Below are 20,080 nucleotides of genomic sequence, written 5' to 3'. Positions count from 1 at the left end.
CGAGCTAAACGTGTTTTATTTTACCAAATCATATGTTTTCTTGTAATTTCCTAAAGACTTTCGAGTGACAATCATTACGAATTGGCATTGAATATACAACATAAATAGTGTTTTATATCCAATATAGTGTTGTATTCAATATTGAATGTAGTCATAGTGTTATACAGGATATTCAATGGTGGTAGTATATAACATTTTGATAGTGAGTACATTTTAATAAAAAAACAGTAAAGCAGTAAATACTTTAACTGTGGCTGCCTAACAAGCAATATATTTTGGTTGACCATATACAAATAGTTTTTAATATAATACCCTTTTTTGCAGCTCCTACTTATGTTTTATATCATTGAACAACTCTCATTTAAGTAGCCTTAGTGGAAAATAAATAGTTACAAATAAATTCACAAGATTGTATTTACATATATTTAACAAAACAGCACAAAACGACATAATAATAATAATTGCAGTCACGTTATTTGTGTCGTACACAATCGCGGCAACATCCGTGATAATCTCCTGCGATTATCTCAGCATCCATGACCATATTTGTGATTGCGGCCATGTATCTGATCATATCTCAATCGCGGCGAAATACGTGATGATTTTCTGTATCGCGGCAAAAGCTGTGATGATTTCTTGTGATTGCGGTGACGTCCTGTATTCGTGATGGTTTGCTGCAGTCGCGATTTTCCACTTCGCTAAACGAGAGAGGCCATTCGGTAACCATCTAGTAAATTTTTGAAGTTATTAAGAAAAACCATAGTTCGAGGGGTTCCCCTACGGGTTCAGTAGTTTAGTGCTTCAAGTGTAATAACATCTCTACAACTTAAGCTATATGTCGTTTTGTGCTGTTTTTGTTAAATGTACGTAAATACAATCATGTTGATTCATTTGTAACTATTTATTTTCCACTAAGGCTACTTAAATGAGAAATTTTCAATTATATAAAACATAAATAGGAGCTGCAAAAAAGGTATTAAATTAAAAACTATGTGTATGGTCAGCTAAAAATATTGCCTGTTAGGCAGCCACAGTTACAATATTTACTTCTTTACTGTTTTTTGATTAAAATTAAAATGTACTCACTATCAAAATGTTATATACTACCATCATTGAATATCCTGTATAACACAATACTATGACTATATTCAATATTGAATACAACACTATATTGGATATAAAACGCTAAATAGTTTTATATATTCAATGCTAATTCGTAATCATTGTCATTCAAAAGTCTTTAGGAAATTACAGGAAAACATATGATTTGGTAAGGCCAACCGCACACGAGAGACTTTTTGTCGGCCGACTGTTGGCCATCTGTCTGGCTGGAGTCGGGTGAACAATCGAAAAGTCGTCAAGACTGTTTGGTCGTTGACTATGGGTGCGCACACGACACGACTGTTTAGTCGTCTTTCGAGTGTCAACAGGATGTATATGACAGAAACCGCTGTCATATGTGGTTTACTAATAAGATTTCGTGCAAGAAAACTTAAGAGAAAATACTGGGTGCATCCAATTTATAGTCCGAGAACAAGGCCAGATTTACCTCTAAACTCGGATTTTAGGAAATATCCGGACAAATTTTTCATGTACTCTTGAATGAGTGTTGATTTTTTGACCAATTGTTAATACCCCGGCTTCAAATACCTCATCCCATAACTTTTAGGGAATAAGCTGTAACCGTAGTATCATGGTGAGACCTGGTCCCGGGACCGATTTACTTTTTCGTTTTGATGTCCCCAGAGGCCAAAAACACCATCCGTTCAAATTCAAACACACATATATATTTGTCCGTTAGCACGATAACTCGAAAAAAAATTATCCGATTTTGATGAAATTTGGTACAAACGTGTAAACCTACATCTATTTTATTCGAAGGAGTTCGCAAACCAGCATGATCGGACTATGGGAACGGGGGTTTAATTGAGTAAAAATGAGGGTTTCCCATTTTTTTACGGTATAAACAAAAGATTCCGTAATTTATTTAGAAAACATTTTGCAGAGCTTAAAAAACAAATAATTTAGCATGCTAATGGTTATCATAATAATTACAGGGAAGTTCCAAAATATTTAAAGTTAAAATTTTCATGTCATTTATATGTAGAACAAGTAAACTGTTGTAGTTTGCTTGTTCATGGATGTATTTTGATAAAACTTGGCAAATATATTTATTTTATACTCAGCTATTAATGTTTTACTAAAACACATCCTGAATACCCTCCCTGTAGCAGCAAACCTAGGTACTCGTTTATTCTAATTTTATTGAAGTAGATTAAATACAAAATTAAATCAGGCAAATAGGAATTCACTTAGTCTGCCGGTTTGCTGCAGCGGGGGTATTTTTTATTATGACCAAATACTCCTTCAAAGTATTTTCATAAAGAGGGGACCGAGCCCCAACTTCATCGATAAGTTTATCAACTTTCTCGTCCCTCAAAACACTTGCACTGGTGGTTGTCGAAGCCTTAATAATAACAATAACACACAAATTAAATCAACATTAAATTAACAACATCCTGAAATTAAATGATCAAAGATTCATTAAAATTTTGTCATTGGTTTTTTCAATTTTGAAAACAGGCTCCCCAAAATATTTCAAATCCGATTTTAAATTTGTGTCTCAGGGTAGTTCACGAATGTCTCGTTATTCTTCGATTACATTGCGTATACCTCATCATGTGACCACAGCTTATGGCAGGGCTTTTGTTGTTACCGCTTGTCGTCTGTGGAACGGCCTACCCCTACACATTAAGACCCTTGAAAAACGTTCCCAGTTTGTGGCGGCACTGAAAAAGCTCTATTTTGAGAAGATGGTCTCGGCTGGCGTGTCCTAGGGCTACTGTTACCTTGCGCGTTTGCTGATGCGTGTATGCGAGAGTGTGTGAATGTGTTTTTCTATTTGTTAAATTTTTATGTTTTTTTTAGATATGTAGGTACTTAAATTGTTAAATATTTTATGTTTAATTAGATTAAGTTATCCCTATGTTACATTATTTATGTTATATTTTTAATGTCAGGTTAAGTGTAAGAAAGGGCCATGTGGCCCTAACTTTGCCTGAAAAAATAAAGGATTTTTCATTTCATTTCATTTCATTTCAAATTAAATACTAATCATAAAAACAATAATAATACACATGATAACAACGCACTCGACTGTCAGACTGGCAGACTTTTTAGTCGTCAGTGTGCGCGTTCTAACTTATCTCCATGCCTTTATCAATAAGACACGACAGTTGAGTCGGGGAGCAGTCGGCGGGAAAATCGGTCAGCACCAAACTGCCCCGACTGTCTGCAGACAGTCTGCCGACTGTCTTGCTGCGGTCGGCCCGTGTGCGCGCTCAGATTTACCACTATGGGGCCGACTTTGACTCCCGACTACGACTAAATAGTCGGCCGACAAAAAGTCTCTCGTGTGCGGTAGGCCTAAAATAAAACACGTTTAGCTCGCACGTGACATCACTATACACACACCTTCTTTCATACGCCTTGGTTTATGTGCCTGATATAGTCAAAGAATTTTCTTTTAAATTATTAAAAAAAGAAAGGATTGATATGTTTTTGTATAGTTTAAGTGTCATCAATTGGGAGCCAGTTTTTCAGATTGCTGATGTTAGTGTTGCTTTTAAATGTTTCCTTGACTGTATTCAGAATTGTTATAACTATCACTGTCCTAGACTATCTAAGAGAGTAAGAAAGGACTACAAAGTTAGTATAAAAAATAACCTGTGGTATATAGAAAATTAAGGATACTCTGTTATTCTTCAACGATTTGATTAAAATATAATGAGGAATTTATAAATGGTTCACAAAACATATTATGTAAGGCTGCATAGAAAGTTGTTAAGTCAGAAAGTGGTTTATTTTTTTAATGTGAAAAGTCGGATAAACCAATTACAGCTGACGTATTTAATGACTATTACATTGATGTAGGAAAAAAAATTTTAGACAAATTCTCTTTTTCGACTTTTTAGTTAAGGATAATGTTTCTAATACAAATTTTTCCTGGAAGCCAATAACATAAATTGAAATATTACAAGTTATAAGATCACTTAGTTCCTCTAATTCTGAAGATTTTTATGGCTTTTCTAAAAACATTGTCAAAAGTATTGCACCATACATTGTAGAACCCTTAACTTACCTAGTTAATATTGCCTCATTAAATTCCTCATTTCCAAGTTGTCTGAAAATATGCAAAACAATGCCAATTTTCAATAAAGGAGATATATCTTCTATTTCTAATTATCGTCCCATTTCAATGGTTCCAGTTTTTTTCAAAAATAATTGAAAACTGTGTTAAAATACAACTTTTTGATTTTTTACCAAATAATAAAATTCTGAACAGCAATCAATTTGGCTTTTGACCCGGATACTCCACAAGTTTAGCTGTTGAACCAATAGTGTAAGATATTCTGGATACATTTGAACTATCTCAACTATCTCAGTTTGGCCCTTGTGGATCTCAGCAGGGCCTTTGACTCAGTTCTGCACACCATGCTTTTGCAGTAATTGGATTTTTATGGTAGAAACTAATTTTTTTTTAAACCTACCTTTGTGGCAGACAACAATATGTAGCTTTCGGCAAACAAACATGAGCTTTTAAAGAGGTTCTTGCTGGGTGCCACAGTGGTCAGTACTTGGGCAGTATTGTTTATCATACTAATATTATAAATGTGAAAGTTTGTGTGTTTGTTTGTTTGTTTGAAGTTCAATCACGCATTAACTACTGGTCGGATTGTGTTGAAGTTTGGTATGATGATAGCTCACATTCCCGATAAACATATAGACATATTCTTACCCCAAAAATCCTTTCGGGCTCCGCCCCAGCGGCTCTAGAGTTTCCCATGTTAACCTTATGAGTATTCATATTTAAAAAGGAATTAAATAATTTTGCCAGCTGCTTCAACTACACAATTTGTTTTAATTATATTCAATAGCATTAACAGGTTGTATGGTTTATGGGTGCAGCACCATTAGTTCTTTATACATTTACAGGGTGTCTACCAGTCGGGAATTCCGGGAAATTCGGGAAAAAGTCGGGGATTTTGAAAGGTCGGGAAAAGTCGTGAAAAAGTCATGAATTTCGGCCGAAAGTCGGGAATAATCTAACTTTTCAAAATTAGGGATGAACGGGTCCCAAAACTTTAAAAAAATGTTCTGGATCTTATATTCCTGATCATTGGGACGGGATTACATTTGAGGGGTGGGGGATGAAACGAAAATGCATCGGAATTCCAATTCGATTCAGTGATGATCAAAATAACGATTTGAATCATGGGCATTCAGTGTCCATAATATACGTTTTTGAATCAGTATCTATATACGGTATTGAATCAGTATCCATATACGTAGTTGACTGTTACATTGATAATGTGACTTTGACTATCAGTATCCATATAACTTATTGACCATTATTCAAATGATTGACATTAATTATATAAGTTATTCACTGAGACATTGCTTAGCCATACAAGTTATTACCATCCAAGTACATGGCATACACTGAGACATTGCTTAGCCATACAGGTTATTGCCATCCAAGTACATGGCATACACTGAGACATTGTTTAGCCATACAGGTTATTGCCATCCAAGTACATGGCATACACTGAGACATTGCTTGACCATACAGGTTATTGCCATCCAAGTACATGGCATACACTGAGACATTGCTTCGCCATACAAGAAGTTATGTATACCTTGTAGTTCTGATTCTATCCTCTTATTTTATCAATGTAAACCAATTGAAAGATTCAGTATATAAATCTTACAAAGGTTTTTATTTGTTTACACCCAAACATATCTTTATTTATAAAATGAATAAAATAAAATAGGTACTACTAATAAGTACTTAATAAGTACTACTAATAGGTATACTTAACAACATGATGCTGCAAGTAAAAATTATGGAATAGGCAAGAAGCTCACTGATATTTCCAGAAATACTGGTTCTTCTAATGTATGATTGAAAACAGATATTTCACTCCACTGAGAAGTATGAATAGAAAAATTCCATGTTGCTTCGAATCGAGTTACATCAACATTTTTTCAAATCGAATCGTTGCTTTGAGTTGAAATGTTTTGCTGCTTCACACATCCCTACATTTAATACGGGATTTTCTTGGCATGTGATACGTTTCGATCGTCAGTGATTTCGCTGGGTCGTAAGTGACAACATATGTTGACGAAGGTACCGTGACCGCGAGACAGAAAAAGGTGTAGTAACATGGAGAATGGACCGAGTTTTTGGTCGGGATTTATATAAGAATGGTAATGAAAAGTCGGGAAAAAGTCGGGAATTCCATTTGAGAAATCTGGTAGACACCCTGATTTATGACAACAGTTAATTTCAACCAAGCAGCAACAAAAAGCTGTGGGAACTTTACTTCTTTCTATTGTTTAGGTGAACTGGTAGAACATTATGGCTATGGTAGATGTTCTATACTATAGTATACCATAAATTATAGTAAACAAAATTTTCTATTATATACTAGCTGGCCCGACAGACGTCGTCCTGTCCTAATGTGGTTTTATGTCAAATGCTTGTTCATTTTCAAGATCCTAGTTGAAGTTCGTTCGCTACACTCACTCACCTTTAGGTTGCAAATTAGCTGTTGCCATGAATTAAAAAAAAAATAATCGTGCTGCACCCTGTTGGTAAACTTAACTTTTAATGCTATTGAACATCACAGAATCAAATTGCTTAGTTGAACCAGCTGTTAAGATTCTTTAATTCCATTTAAATATGTGTACTCATAAGGTTAACATGGGAAACTCCAGAGCCACTGGGGCGGAGCCCTTTTGACGGATCTGCACCAAACTTCACACAAACCATCCTTGAATAATGCTTAATGATGCCTGAAAGTTTCATTACAATCTGTCTAGCAGTTTCGGAATCCATAAAGGACAAACAAACAAACAAACATACATACATACATACAAACAAACATACATTGGATTTGATTATATAGATTAACTAGCCGTAACCCGCGGGCTTTGCCCTGTTTATTTCTTAATTTTCAAGATGATCTCATTCGCATGGCTCAATCACGTCCTGTTTGAAGTTTGTTCGCTACGCTCACTCACCTTTAGGTTGGGGCTCGTTCGCTACGCTCACTCACCTTTAGGTTGGGGCTCGTTCGCTATGCTCACTCACCTTTAGGTTGGAGCTCGTTCGCTGCGCTCACTTGCCTTCAGGTTAGCTCGATCACTATGCTAACTCGCCTCCAAGTTGAAGTTCGTTCGCTATGCTCACTCACCTTTTGGTTGCAAATTAGCTGTTATCATAAATGTAAAAGAAATAATAGTGCTGCACCCTCTTGGTAATCCTTGTAACTTTAATGCTATTGAACATCATAGAACAGAACCAACTTGTTTAATTGAAACAGCTGTTAAGATTCATTAATCCCATTTCTCATAAGGTTAACATGGGAAACTCCAGAGCCACTGGGGCGGAGCCTATTGGACGGATCACAAAATTGATGGTGTATAAACCTATTAAATGAACCAATGTTCATGCTTCAATCACATATATATTTCATTACCAATGAAAAATGCTTCTGGTTTCAGTATATTCTACACGTATGTACCAAGTTTTGTGGCAATCGGTTCAGCGGTGTCTGAGTTTATCACTGCCAAATATATATATATATACAAACATCCTCTTTTATACTTATAGATTTACCAAATGCTATGCCGTGTAAAAAAGTTCTATATGCAGACGACACATAGTTTATTTGGCCTTCTGACGATTTTAACACAGCAATCCATGGAATTGATAACATGATCAATATTGGCAATAATTGGTTTAAGAGTACCTAATTTTCTTGAAATTAATAGACAAGACATAGAAAATATGTATTTCACTACGCAGAAATCAAATTGAAAATCCAGACTATGTTAAATTGCTAGGTATTTTCCTAGATAAAAAATTACCTTGGGAGGAACTTACCAACAATGTAATATCTAAGTTGTCAAGAGTTTGTTTTTTATTGAGAAAACTAAAAAACTGTATCAAATCACACACTCCTTTCTGTTTACCATAGTTTATTTCATACACATTTATTATATGGAAATATTCTCTGAGGAAATAGCTGTGGGGCCAGCAGGGTGTTTACTTGGCAAAGAAAGCCCCTGCGGATCCTGTTTCATATACCATATAAAGTTGACTGCAATCCTTTCTTTATAAATAATAATATAATAACACTTTCAAGTATTTATATTTTTAATAATAATAAAACAACCTGTACATCCCACCAGTTAGACTTTCAAAATTCACAAAAAGCCATAAATATTTACAATTACAACTTTTTAATAAACTTCCCATTCCATTTAAAGAAATTGATAACATAAACCTTTTCAAATCGACATTATCAAGATGGCTAATTAGCAAAGCCTTTTTTTTTCTATAGACAATTTTTTAACACAAATAATTACTCTGAACTCTTAACACTATTGGCCACTAGTAGGCAGCCTGCATGACCAAAAATCTTTTTAAAAATTTCTTGAATTTTTACAAATTGTTTAGTTTTGAAGTATTATTTACTTAAGTTTTTATAAATTTGTGTAAGAGCATTCCATCTTATAATTTTAAATTTAAATATTAGGCCTATAGGCTATGTACAGTTATGCAACAAATGTTCAATGTGCTTCATAAGATGTAGATTTAAGCATGATGTCATAATTAATTGTGTCGTAACTTCTGACGTTGTCTATTGTAATTTTATGTTGCTGAATGACAATAAAGATTATTATTAGATTATTATTATTATTATTACTACTACCACATGTGGGAAATCCTTTAAAAGCAAAATAAGTAAGAAGCAACATACATTGCTTCACATCAAAGAAAGACCTTATAAGTGTACTATGTGGAAAATCCTTTTGATTTAGTGGCAATATGTCGAGACATACACATTAATTCACACTGGAGGGGCCTCATGAGTGCACCATATCTGGAATATCCATCACAAATAGCTGCAATATGATGTTCATACATTAATTCATTATGTGTTCATTCATTTTATTCGATTTTGTGTTTATTCTTCTTAATTCTCCTATTAAGAAAATGAAAAAAGTCTCAGTATTTCACGGTCACTATAAATGTTTCTGCCACTTCCTGGTTAGTGGCGTTCTTCAAGGCTGTGCGTTCAAAATAGTAATAATTCTTTTTGCATTTTTTATATTGAACCCTGTTTATTGGGTTCTTATGAACCACACCCTCGTACCTGCACCCAGGCTAACGACTTGGAAGCGTGATTCCATGTGCAGGCCCGAGGAGCGGCTCACCAAACTTTACCAACAACAGGAAAAAAGTGGAGAGAGGTTCAAGAACAACGCGCCATTTGAGAGAAACGAGCTGTAATAAACAAATTTAAATAACAACAAACATTAACAACAATACATGTAAATTACTCTCAAAAACTTGAAATAATTTAGTTACCCATCTAGCCTACTAACTTACAATCAATTCTGTTGTGATTCAAACGGGTGGCCTGGTATCTATTTTTATTGAAATAACTAAAAGTAAACTCTTTTATATAAATTGTAATGATCAACTATAAAAGTAAAATGTAAATACTGAAAAACAATAAACATCTGTCTTGACCTTATTTGAAATTATACATATTAACTAAACCATATGTAGTCAAGATAGACTAAAGGATATGACAGTCTCCCCCACTAATTAAGAACAATCTTTTTCAACTGGTAGTCTCTAATCTTGAGGGCATGCGACGCTCACGCTGTGGTCTGGCGTTGGTATTCTCAACTTGCTCACGATGTGGTACGACATTCTCAGCTTGAGCTCTTTCTGGGGATTGTACTTCTGGTTGCATTGGTTCTGGAGCTGCAACTGGATCTGGATTCATATATATTTCTGGTCGTCTTGGAATTCTGGGAACATCAAACGACTGCGTTGGTCCGAATGTAATATTTTTTGTTTTTGGCCTCTGTACCAGCGTTGGGCGTAGTTGATTGATGTGCCTCTTCAGGATTCTATCAGATTTGTCGAGAACTACGAGATAGTGTCTTTTCCCGAGCCTCTTCTTTACTTGACCAAACTGCCATATGTTTTTATTATTGATGAAAAGTTTGACCTGTACCCTCTACCCCACATATAGTGACCGTGCAGGTGAAGACTATAAAAGTAAAATGTAAACATTGAAAAACAATAAACATCTGTTTTGACCTTATTTTAAATTATACATATTAAGAGGAGCAGTCCGCAAAAATGCCCAAAAAATAAATTTTTTATAAATTATGACAAAATATTGTGTATTTTGTGCCGTTTAAGAAAATATATAACACTTTATACTTTGGATATTTTTTTATATAAGAAGGAATCTTTAATCCTCCATTAAGATACATTAAGGAAACCACCCATTTTCCCGGGTTTTCCTGATTTACTAAGCTTGTAATAGTCTAATCTTCAAACTGCATATTTGCATTTAGGAAAGAAAAATTGAACAATTTGAGTACCCATAGTCTAATATTGTAAATGAAAATAATTTTCCCGGATTTTTGAAAGAGGGCCCTTCAGGATTTTACTGAGCCTGCCCTTCAAGGGCTCAAATGTGAATATCCGAAAGTTAGTTTTTATAAGTTTAGGTACCATTCTAAAGAAAACTACTAAACTCATCAAGCCCAAATTTGACACAATTCCTCCTGTTACCATGGTGAATAGTTTCATGCATTTTTAGAATGTTAACATTAATTTTACTTTAAAAATAAATTGTTTATTATAAAAAAAAAAACACAATTAACAGTTAGTAATTGAGCGGTGCAAAGCGAAGCTCTTATACAGGGTGAGGCAATGAGAACGCCACAATTTGTTTTAGCTGTTACATGTTTATTGTTGCAACAACGAATGATCAGCTGTGCTTATAACATCAATTGAACTATGCCATTTTAGTAAATATTATGCCTGAGGCTATTAACACTGAGATTTTGATGTGGAAACCTATTTTAAAAATAGTGATTCTTGTGCAAAAACCCAGAGATTGTTTGGACCACATTCCATCCCTGGTCAACATGGCGCCCTTCCAGATTGGAAAACAATGGTCATTTGGGTAAAACTGTTAAGGATAAACGCTTAAACCTTAAAAATAATCGGTGGGTGCCGCAAAACTCTTTGTACACCAGCAAATGTTGAAAGAGTGCGAGTCGCAGTAACTCAAAGTCCAAAGGGATTTGCCAGGAAGCTTTTGTTGTTGAAAGCTTCACGCTGGCCCCTTTTTTGGGAGGGGGGAGGGGATTGTTCTAATAAGCTATTTGAAGTTCGAGGTTTTTCAAAGTCACCCCACAGATTTGCTTGAACTGAAGCTAAGAATCGTCCAAAAACTAAAGTGAACCGTGAACCTGAAAAAATGCTGGAGGAGTATTTGATAGAGTTTTCAAGTGCCTTAAAAGGAATGTCAAGTAGGTCAAGGACGTCACTTGCAGGATTTTGTTATCAAGAAATGGAAAAATGACTTTGTTAAGTTAAAATGGCAAAAGATATGCTGTGTTTTGATGTGCTATTTACATCTATAGGGTGAATATTATTGAGTTTGTACAGCTTATGAATTGGGGTGCTTTCATTGCCCCACCCTGTACTACACTCCTGCTTTTGTTTTACAAATACTCCTCCTGAACGGCTGAAGCGATCTGCCAAAATTTAGCACAACCATAGTAACCAACCATGGGAAGGTACGGTATGAACCTGAAATGGTACAAATTAGACCAGAGGACTTTTCCCTACGTGAATTTAAACTTTTGGAAATTTAACATTAGCCTTATGGGGTAATTGGTTGCCATGACATTATTTGCGAGATAACAATAAAAAGGTAAACAAGAGTCGCAACATATGTTAGGTTAGTCAACAAATTATCTAAATAAATAGCACATTACAACAGTACGGGGAAAAATGGAAGAACAATCTGATTGATATCATTGAGCATAATTTACTACAAAATGAATAAGCAATAATTATGGTCGCCGGAATAAGGCTGATGCACCATTTTGAATTTTTTTTACTTTAAATAATCCAAATAATGGCTATATATAATAATGGCCAAATAGCCATTCCATTTTTGTGAACCAAATATAGGCCTACGATTGAGTTTGGATACTGCAAGTACCAACATATACGTACTTTCCATAGACGTACCAATCAATAATGCAGACTTTGAATAGGTACTGCAATTAGGAATTCAATATGCAATCACGTTTTTTACAAGTCCAAAGAAACCTACATTATATCCGATAGTTTAAACTTATCAATTCAAAAATTTTACATTCTTGTATGATTTACGTATTATAGTTGATAAAAATATACTACAAATATATACTCTTGATGTCACATTAACAAAGTGACATCAAAAGTTGCACCAAGAGAAAAAAATCCTAATTCATTACCAATTAATATAATTCAGACAAACATGAAAAACATGATAAAAATGCTAAATCTAAAAAATCTAAAAATGCTTATTTGTTCTGCAATGGGCTATGTGAGGGATCATGTGTGGCCAGATCACTTTGTCAGGAATACCAACCATTTAAACATACATCAACCCCAGACGAAGGCCGGGTCCTCTGCTAGTATTAAATAAATCAAACTTTATATGTTTTCCCACAAACAATTGAGAACAAAATTTGAAGCAGACATTTTTATAAAAAAAGACAAAATAGAGCAAGTAGAAAAAAACTAAATTTCTTGGATTAATAATTGATGAAAACCTTACTTGGAATAGTGATGTTAAACATGTTGTTAAAAATTTACTTCTGGTATATATGACTTTGAGGCAGATGTCTCAGATCTGCAGCATAGATACTCTGAGAATAATATATTTTTTATTACTGCATAGTGCATCATCACATATCTTATTAAATATCTATTTATGGAGCAACAAAAAAGAGCAATTTAGATCCATTCTAATTAAACAAAAGAAGGATATTCGTGTGATGATGAAACTGTGAAAAAGAGATTCAACTAAGAGATATTTTACAGAATTACAAATCTTAACAGTATATAATCTGTATATTTGTGAAACATCTGTCTATGGCAAACAAATTCATGGCATATTTTTGACTGCTACCTTCTGTAGTGTATTCCAACTTAGGTTGGGCTTTTGTGTATTGTTAGTTGTAATGTGTTAGATAAGTTTTTTCACCTGAAGACGGGATCAGATTCCAGATCCCGAAACGTTGTGTATTGTTTTTTACAATCGTGATGGAAAATGTCCGCAATACACCTTTGAACAACAAACAAATCCAATCGTCATCCACTCCAAACAGTACTGGTGTCTATTAAACTAGATTTAAAATTGTCTTACCACGGCCTAAGATGGAATAATTTAAAAAGAAAACTTACTATTCAGGGTTAACATTTTTACAACACCTAAAGGAGCCGGTGCTCCTTTAAGAAAGAAGATCTATATATTAATAGGGAAGCATGTTTCTTTAAAACCTTTTTTCTCAGCTCCTGTGCACCGCAGGGAATGTCTACGCATACTGTGTAAGATATTGAATGAATGAATGAATTTATTCCACCACATATATAAAATTACACAACAAAATGTACAAAAGAAAAAAGGGTTTTCCTGTAGATGTGCAGAATCCCTTTATAAATTAAAATAGGCTAAAAAATAAGCACAAAAGATGAATTTGAAATAAAAAAAAAAACTAACATGAGCATTTATGGGTTGCCATGCTAGTGACGAAATAACAACAAAATGTAAACAGAAAATCAACAAAAATTGATGAAATTACAATCACGTTTTTTATTTACAGCGTGGGGTGAAAAATAATTTTGATCGAGTTTTCGACCACTGGACGACCACTAGTATAAATAAATTCAAATGCACACTCAAAAATATTTTAATTCAATTTCCTTATTATTTGATAGAAGACTTTTTTAAGCACAAAAATTAGCACATAATATTAAATTTGAATTCCATAACATAAATAAGGGAACTTTTTTATTTACTTTTTTTATCTTCACGGTGCTTAGAAATACATTATTGTTTTTATTGTCAGCCCTCAAATAAATGTTTATTTTCTAATGTTAAATCTTAACTTGACTCTATTCAAAACATGTACTCTGTGTTTTATTCAATAAAGAATGATTTGATTGATTGATAGTTGGTTTTTATGAAACAGTTATTATTATGCTAGCAACATATACATAGATATTTTATTTACTTTGACATATTTTTGGTGATATCGTCGTGTTGGCAACACACTTGAAATGAAATAAAATGACAAATGTCTTTATTTAAGAGGTGAAGTTAGGACTTATTGTATTGACTTAATGTACACTTGTTGTATTGATTGTTATTGTGTTGGCCAACAACTTGGGGTATATCATTGCCCAAGAAAGATAAAGTATTTTTGCGTTTTTGTTTTACAAGAAAATACCTAATTTGCATAAGAGTATCATATTAAGGAAAAATTTCAGAATGCACTCTCAAAAATGCCTGATATTTGTAGAAAATGAAGACGAGCAATAAACACCCGAAATGCACAAACAACTACTTCTCTGGCAATGTTTTGAGATAATTATTTTTATAACACTTGGTTGAAAACAATGCTTTTCATAATTATGTTAAATGTACAAAATTTAAGAAAACAAACCTCATAAGGTATAGTGACCAATGTTTGTGCAATCATCGCAAAGCAGGCAAGTCTTCAAAAAGTTACACCGGCTAATTGTATGGATCCATGCAGGATGCCTGATAACTACACAATCTGGGCAAGATTGAGAAAATGTCTATTGGTTTAGGTTCAATGTCAGGTTCGACCAGAACTGTGGGTTCACGAGATGACATTTATAGCAAGCAAACACAGAAAAATACTGATAAAAAGGATATGTATGTAATTTCCACATATATACTAATGAAACTTGTTATAGATGTTGATAATTCTAAGCGAAACTGATAAGTTAAATTAATTGATGAAATAGTGGTTTTTTGTTTGATATCTATAAGCATTTTGTTTATTTATTGCTTTATTAAAAACCATGAAACGTGATCGCTCCGCTCAAGTGGCTTTCACTATAAATGCAATCAATTTATTTATAAACAAGAGACTTGATCTCAATTAGATGTTGTGAGCTGTCCACTTTTTCCACCCATAGGCCTATTTCTATATTTATTTGTTATCACAGCACTAAGGTAACCATGTCCAACAATGTGACATCGTGATCATAACCCGAGTGCGCGGTAACACAATGACCATATCTTTTAATCATATGGACATCATGATCATCCCCACGTTGCATTCTTATGATTTGTCGAAACAAGAAACATTTTTGTGATCCCAAAATTAGAACGAGACATCCGTCTTGACAAAAATCAAAATACTATTGAAAGTCCACCCAAAATTTGGGAATAATTATGACCCAAGAGTCTATTTAAATATGGACGTCTCCTTATGTTTGGAGCAAGAAAATCACGTTTATATTTTATCACACTGTCCCTTGCTACTCAATTGTGTGGTACTCTCGATACCTTTAATAGGCTACTTAAATTTGAAATGGCGACCATACATATTTAGGTACGGTAGGCTACAGTAATTATTTAAGCCAAGTAGTATGAATGAAGATGAGTGTAGGATGAGTAACACATCTTGTAGTCTTGTTAGTGACTAATGCCGACATATTCCTTAGACAAAGCTGTTAATTTAAAGCCCATAAAGCCAATGGAATCCGAACCAAATTTCTGCCTTGTAATTAACAAATTGGACTAATTATCAGGAATGTACTGCGGATAGTCATAGTACTCACCCGTGTGGACGTTAATCCACACCAGGGAGCATTGCATCCACATTGCATGCCTATAAATATACACAACTCTTGACCTAGTAGTAGCTGGATTACAGAACGACCCCACCGTTGGGATGGTTGGATTGTTTGTAGCGCTGCCTGGCCCAATTTATTGTATTGACTGGGGTCAATACAACAAATAGGGCCAGAGAGTGTTACAAACGGAAGTTAGCATATATCTAGAGAGCTATGCAACAAACTTCAAAATTACTTTAAAAAATCATTTTGAAATTAAATAAAAAAATAGCCTACTTAAAAGATTACAATATGTATATATTTAATAAAAATGGTATTTTTCAGAAGAGGCAGTCGATTTGAAGAGGAAAAGGAACTTATATTCATGTCTCAAGAAAGATAATTGACATAATCTGCTATTTAAATACATTAAACGGCAGCTAAAACGATAGAGTTTTTACTATACTAAAAGTACCTACTACACAATGAAAGTAAGTTCACTATGTAAAACATGAAATTCAAATTATACATCACTTTTATATGGATGATGCAATATATTTTGATAACTACATGAAATATAGAAGCAAAGTTTCTTAAGTAGGCTAATTTAACTTGATGGAACATCAAAGTCAAGAAAAAAACGCAAATTGCCTCGAGTAGACTATGTTGTTTGATATATAATGCACATAATAATTTGAGCAAGAGTTGATACAATTTTATTGTTACATATATAGGCCTATAATAACTGTTCGACATTTAACAAATTCTACAAAAAAAAACAACAAATATTTAAATAGAAGTGCAAAGAAAACCGACTAATTCCAATTAGTTATGGGCTCGTCTGTTAGAAATCAGAAATAAGAAAAAAAAATGTTTAATATCACTAAAAAGCCTCTTATTAAGTGTCCAATATGTAGAAAAATGTTTTCAACTATATCAACAATGAAGTGTCATATGTACTTACACACGGGCGAGCGTCGCTTTAGATGTTTGACTTGTGATAAAACATTTAATGAGCTATGTAAAGTGAAGTGTCATTTGTTGACACATTCTGGGAAGTGTCCTTATAAGTGCACTACATGTGGAAAATCCTTCAAAACCAATGCCACTATGAAGAATCATACATTGGTTCACACAGGAGAGCGACCTTATAAGTGTATTACATGTGGAAAATCCTTCAAAACCAATGCCACTATGAAGAATCATTCATTGGTTCACACGATAGAGCGTCCTCATAAGTGCAATATATGTGGAAAATCCTTCCTAACCAGCAGCTGTGTAAAGAATCATACATTGGTTCACACAGGAGAGCGTCCTCATAAGTGCAGTACATGTGGAAAATACTTCCAAACCAGCAGCTGTTTGAAGATTCATTCATTGGTTCACACACGAGAGCGACGTTATAAGTGCATTACATGTGGAAAATCCTTCAAAACTAGCAGCCACATGAAGAATCATACATTAGTTCACACGGGAGAGCGTCCTCATAAGTGCAGTACATGTGGAAAATACTTCCAAACCAGCAGCCGTTTGAAGATTCATACATTGGATCACACGGGAGAGCGACCTCATAGGTGCATTACATGTGGAAAATCCTTCAAAACCAGCAGCTGTATGAAGAAACATACATTAGTTCACACAGGAGAGCGACCTTATAAGTGCACTATATGTGGAAAATCCTTCAAAACCAAGAATGAAATGAAGGTTCATACATTGGTTCACACGGGAGAGCGACCTTATAAGTGCAGTACATGTGGAAAATCCTTCCAAACCAGCAGCCGTTTGAAGATTCATACATTGGATCACACGGGAGAGCGACCTTATATGTGCATTACATGTGGAAAATCCTTCAAAACCATCAGCTGTATGAAGAAACATACATTAGTTCACACTGGACAGCGACCTTATCAGTGCAGTACATGTGGAAAATCCTTCCAAACCAGCAGCCACATGAGGAATCATACATTAGTTCACACGGGAGAGCGTCCTCATAAGTGCACAATATGTGGAAAATCCTTCCAAACCAGCAGCTGTATGAAGAAACATACTTTAGTTCACACGGGAGAGCGTCCTCATAAGTGCATTATATGTGGAAAATCCTTCCAAATCAGCAGCTACATGAAGATTCATACAAAGGTTCATACGGGAGAGCGACCTTATAAATGTAATATATGTGGAAAATCTTTCCAAACCAGCAGCCGTTTAAAGATTCATACATTGGATCACACGGGAGAGCGACCTCATAAGTGCATTACATGTGGAAAATCCTTCAAAACCAGCAGCCACATGAAGATTCATACAAAGGTTCATACGGGAGAGCGACCTCATAAGTGCATTACATGTGGAAAATCCTTCAAAACCAGCAGCCACATGAAGATTCATACAAAGGTTCATACGGGAGAGCGACCTCATTAGTGCATACATGTGGAAAATCCTTCACAACCAGCAGCCACATGAAGATTCATACATTGGTTCACACTGGAGAGCGACCTCATAAGTGAATCCATTTCGGTCTCATATGTGATTATCCATCGGTGAATCACATTCATGGATCAATCTCATAAATGGCAAACTGAAACAGGTCTACAATATAGAAAGTGGTGAAGGAAGTACTGTTAATACTGTAATACTGTTCTATGAAATGGTGACCATACAAAGTGTAGGATGAGTGGCACGATCTTGTAGTCTTGTTATTGACTAAGGCCGACATTCCTTAGACACAGCTGTTAATAAATAGCCCATACAGCTAATTGCAACTATGGGACCTACAGTTTATTGTGGAATCCAAACCACATTGGTAATTACGAATTGGTCTAATTATCAGGATAGTACTGCGGATAGTCATAGTACTCACCTGTGCGGACGTTATCCACACCAGGGAGCATTGCATCCACATTGCATGCCAATAAATATACACAACTCTTGACCTAGTAAAGTAGTAGCTGGATTACAGGACGGCGTCACTGTTGGGATGGTTGGATTGTTTGTTGCACTGCCTGGCCCTATTGACTGGGGCCAGACAGTGCTACAAACAGAAGTTAGCACATATCTAGAGAGCTGTGCAATAAACTTCAAAATTACTTTAAAAAATCATTTTTAAATTAAATAAAAAAATAGCCTACTTAAATGATTACAATCTATGTATATATTTAATGAAAATGGTATTTTTCAGAATAGGCAGTCGATTTGAAGAGGGAAAGGAACTTATATTCATGTCTCAAGAAAGATAATTGACAAAACGATAGAGTTTTTACTATACTAAAAGTACTACACAATGAAAGTAAGTTCACTATGTAAAACTTGAAATTCAAAATATACATAACTTTTATATGGATGATGCAATATATTTTGATAACTAAGTTTACATGAAATATAGAAGCAAAATATCTTAAGTATTCAACTTGATGGAACGTCAAAGTCAAGACAAAAACGCAAACTGCCTCGAGTAGGCTATGTTGTTTGATATATAATCAGGGTTGCCACCAGCCATGAAAACCTTGAAAAGCTTGAATTATACATGAATTCTTGTGACCATGAAAAAAGGCATGGATTATGCATGGATTTCTCCAACGGACCATGAATTTTCAAAATCAGGAACAATTATTCAACCAGTGTCATTAAATTCCAAATAAAAAATATTTCATATTTGAAAACAGTTCATCAAAACGAACACAATTAAAATACTACGTGGCGATGATTATTGGACATGTTCCACGATCAGAAATAATTGCTTAGTTCATTCAAAGTCATCCAAAGATGCTGATGTCAGGTGAGACTTCCTGAGGACTGTATTATGGTTTGAAAAATCATTAACCCCCGCGTATGAAAAAGGGGAATGGGGACTTAAATCACAAAAACAGAAGTTTACATGCACGGAATTGAAACAGGGTGCGCAATAAAACAGTATTTCTGACTCTGGCACCTGATTTTCTTGGCTTTTTGGATAAAACCATCATATCTTAGTAAATTGTGGAATAAGATAAACCAGAATGCACATTTTTATGATATTCTTGAAGGGGATAAAACAGGACTTTTTTGGCCGGGTGAGTGGGATCTTTGTTTTATTCCGGTGGAAAGACTGAGTTAGACCTAGACTTAATATATTTTACAATTATTCTCCAATATCTCATATAGTATAGCTGGATCTGTTTTGTTTTCAACTTTGTTTTGAATGTTTATAAATCACTCTAAAAAAGTTCTATATTAAGTATGAAAGGTTATTCAAAAGAAACTGCCTCTTTAACACCAGTTTATGAAATCAGCAAAACTCAATTGTGTTGATATTGTATAAGCGCATCGACCATGAATTTTTTTAAACTACCA

The 20,080-nt window shown here is 34.5% G+C and overlaps 1 protein-coding gene across 3 annotated transcripts in view; it reads left to right on the top strand.

Annotated features, from left to right (window-relative positions):
* Positions 1–20,080, top strand: part of LOC128992377 (zinc finger protein 347-like) — a 66,420-nt gene that overhangs the window by 20,935 nt on the left and 25,405 nt on the right. For 2 of the 3 annotated variants that reach the window (XM_054415928.1, XM_054415927.1), the window contains exon 3: positions 16,103–18,479. In XM_054415928.1, the coding sequence (XP_054271903.1) occupies positions 16,628–18,172 (1,545 nt within the window). In that variant the 5' untranslated portion in view covers positions 16,103–16,627 and the 3' untranslated portion in view covers positions 18,173–18,479. Of the gene's footprint in view, positions 1–16,102; positions 18,480–18,929; positions 19,038–20,080 lie in introns of those variants that run through there. The other variant, XR_008490713.1, reaches the window with a different exon arrangement.

Source organism: Macrosteles quadrilineatus, unplaced genomic scaffold, assembly GCF_028750875.1.
Source record: "Macrosteles quadrilineatus isolate MER2022 unplaced genomic scaffold, UCM_ALF_1.0 Scaffold_4__1_contigs__length_99947679, whole genome shotgun sequence".
NCBI lineage: Eukaryota > Metazoa > Arthropoda > Insecta > Hemiptera > Cicadellidae > Macrosteles > Macrosteles quadrilineatus.
This window is presented reverse-complemented; position numbering and strand designations above follow the sequence as displayed.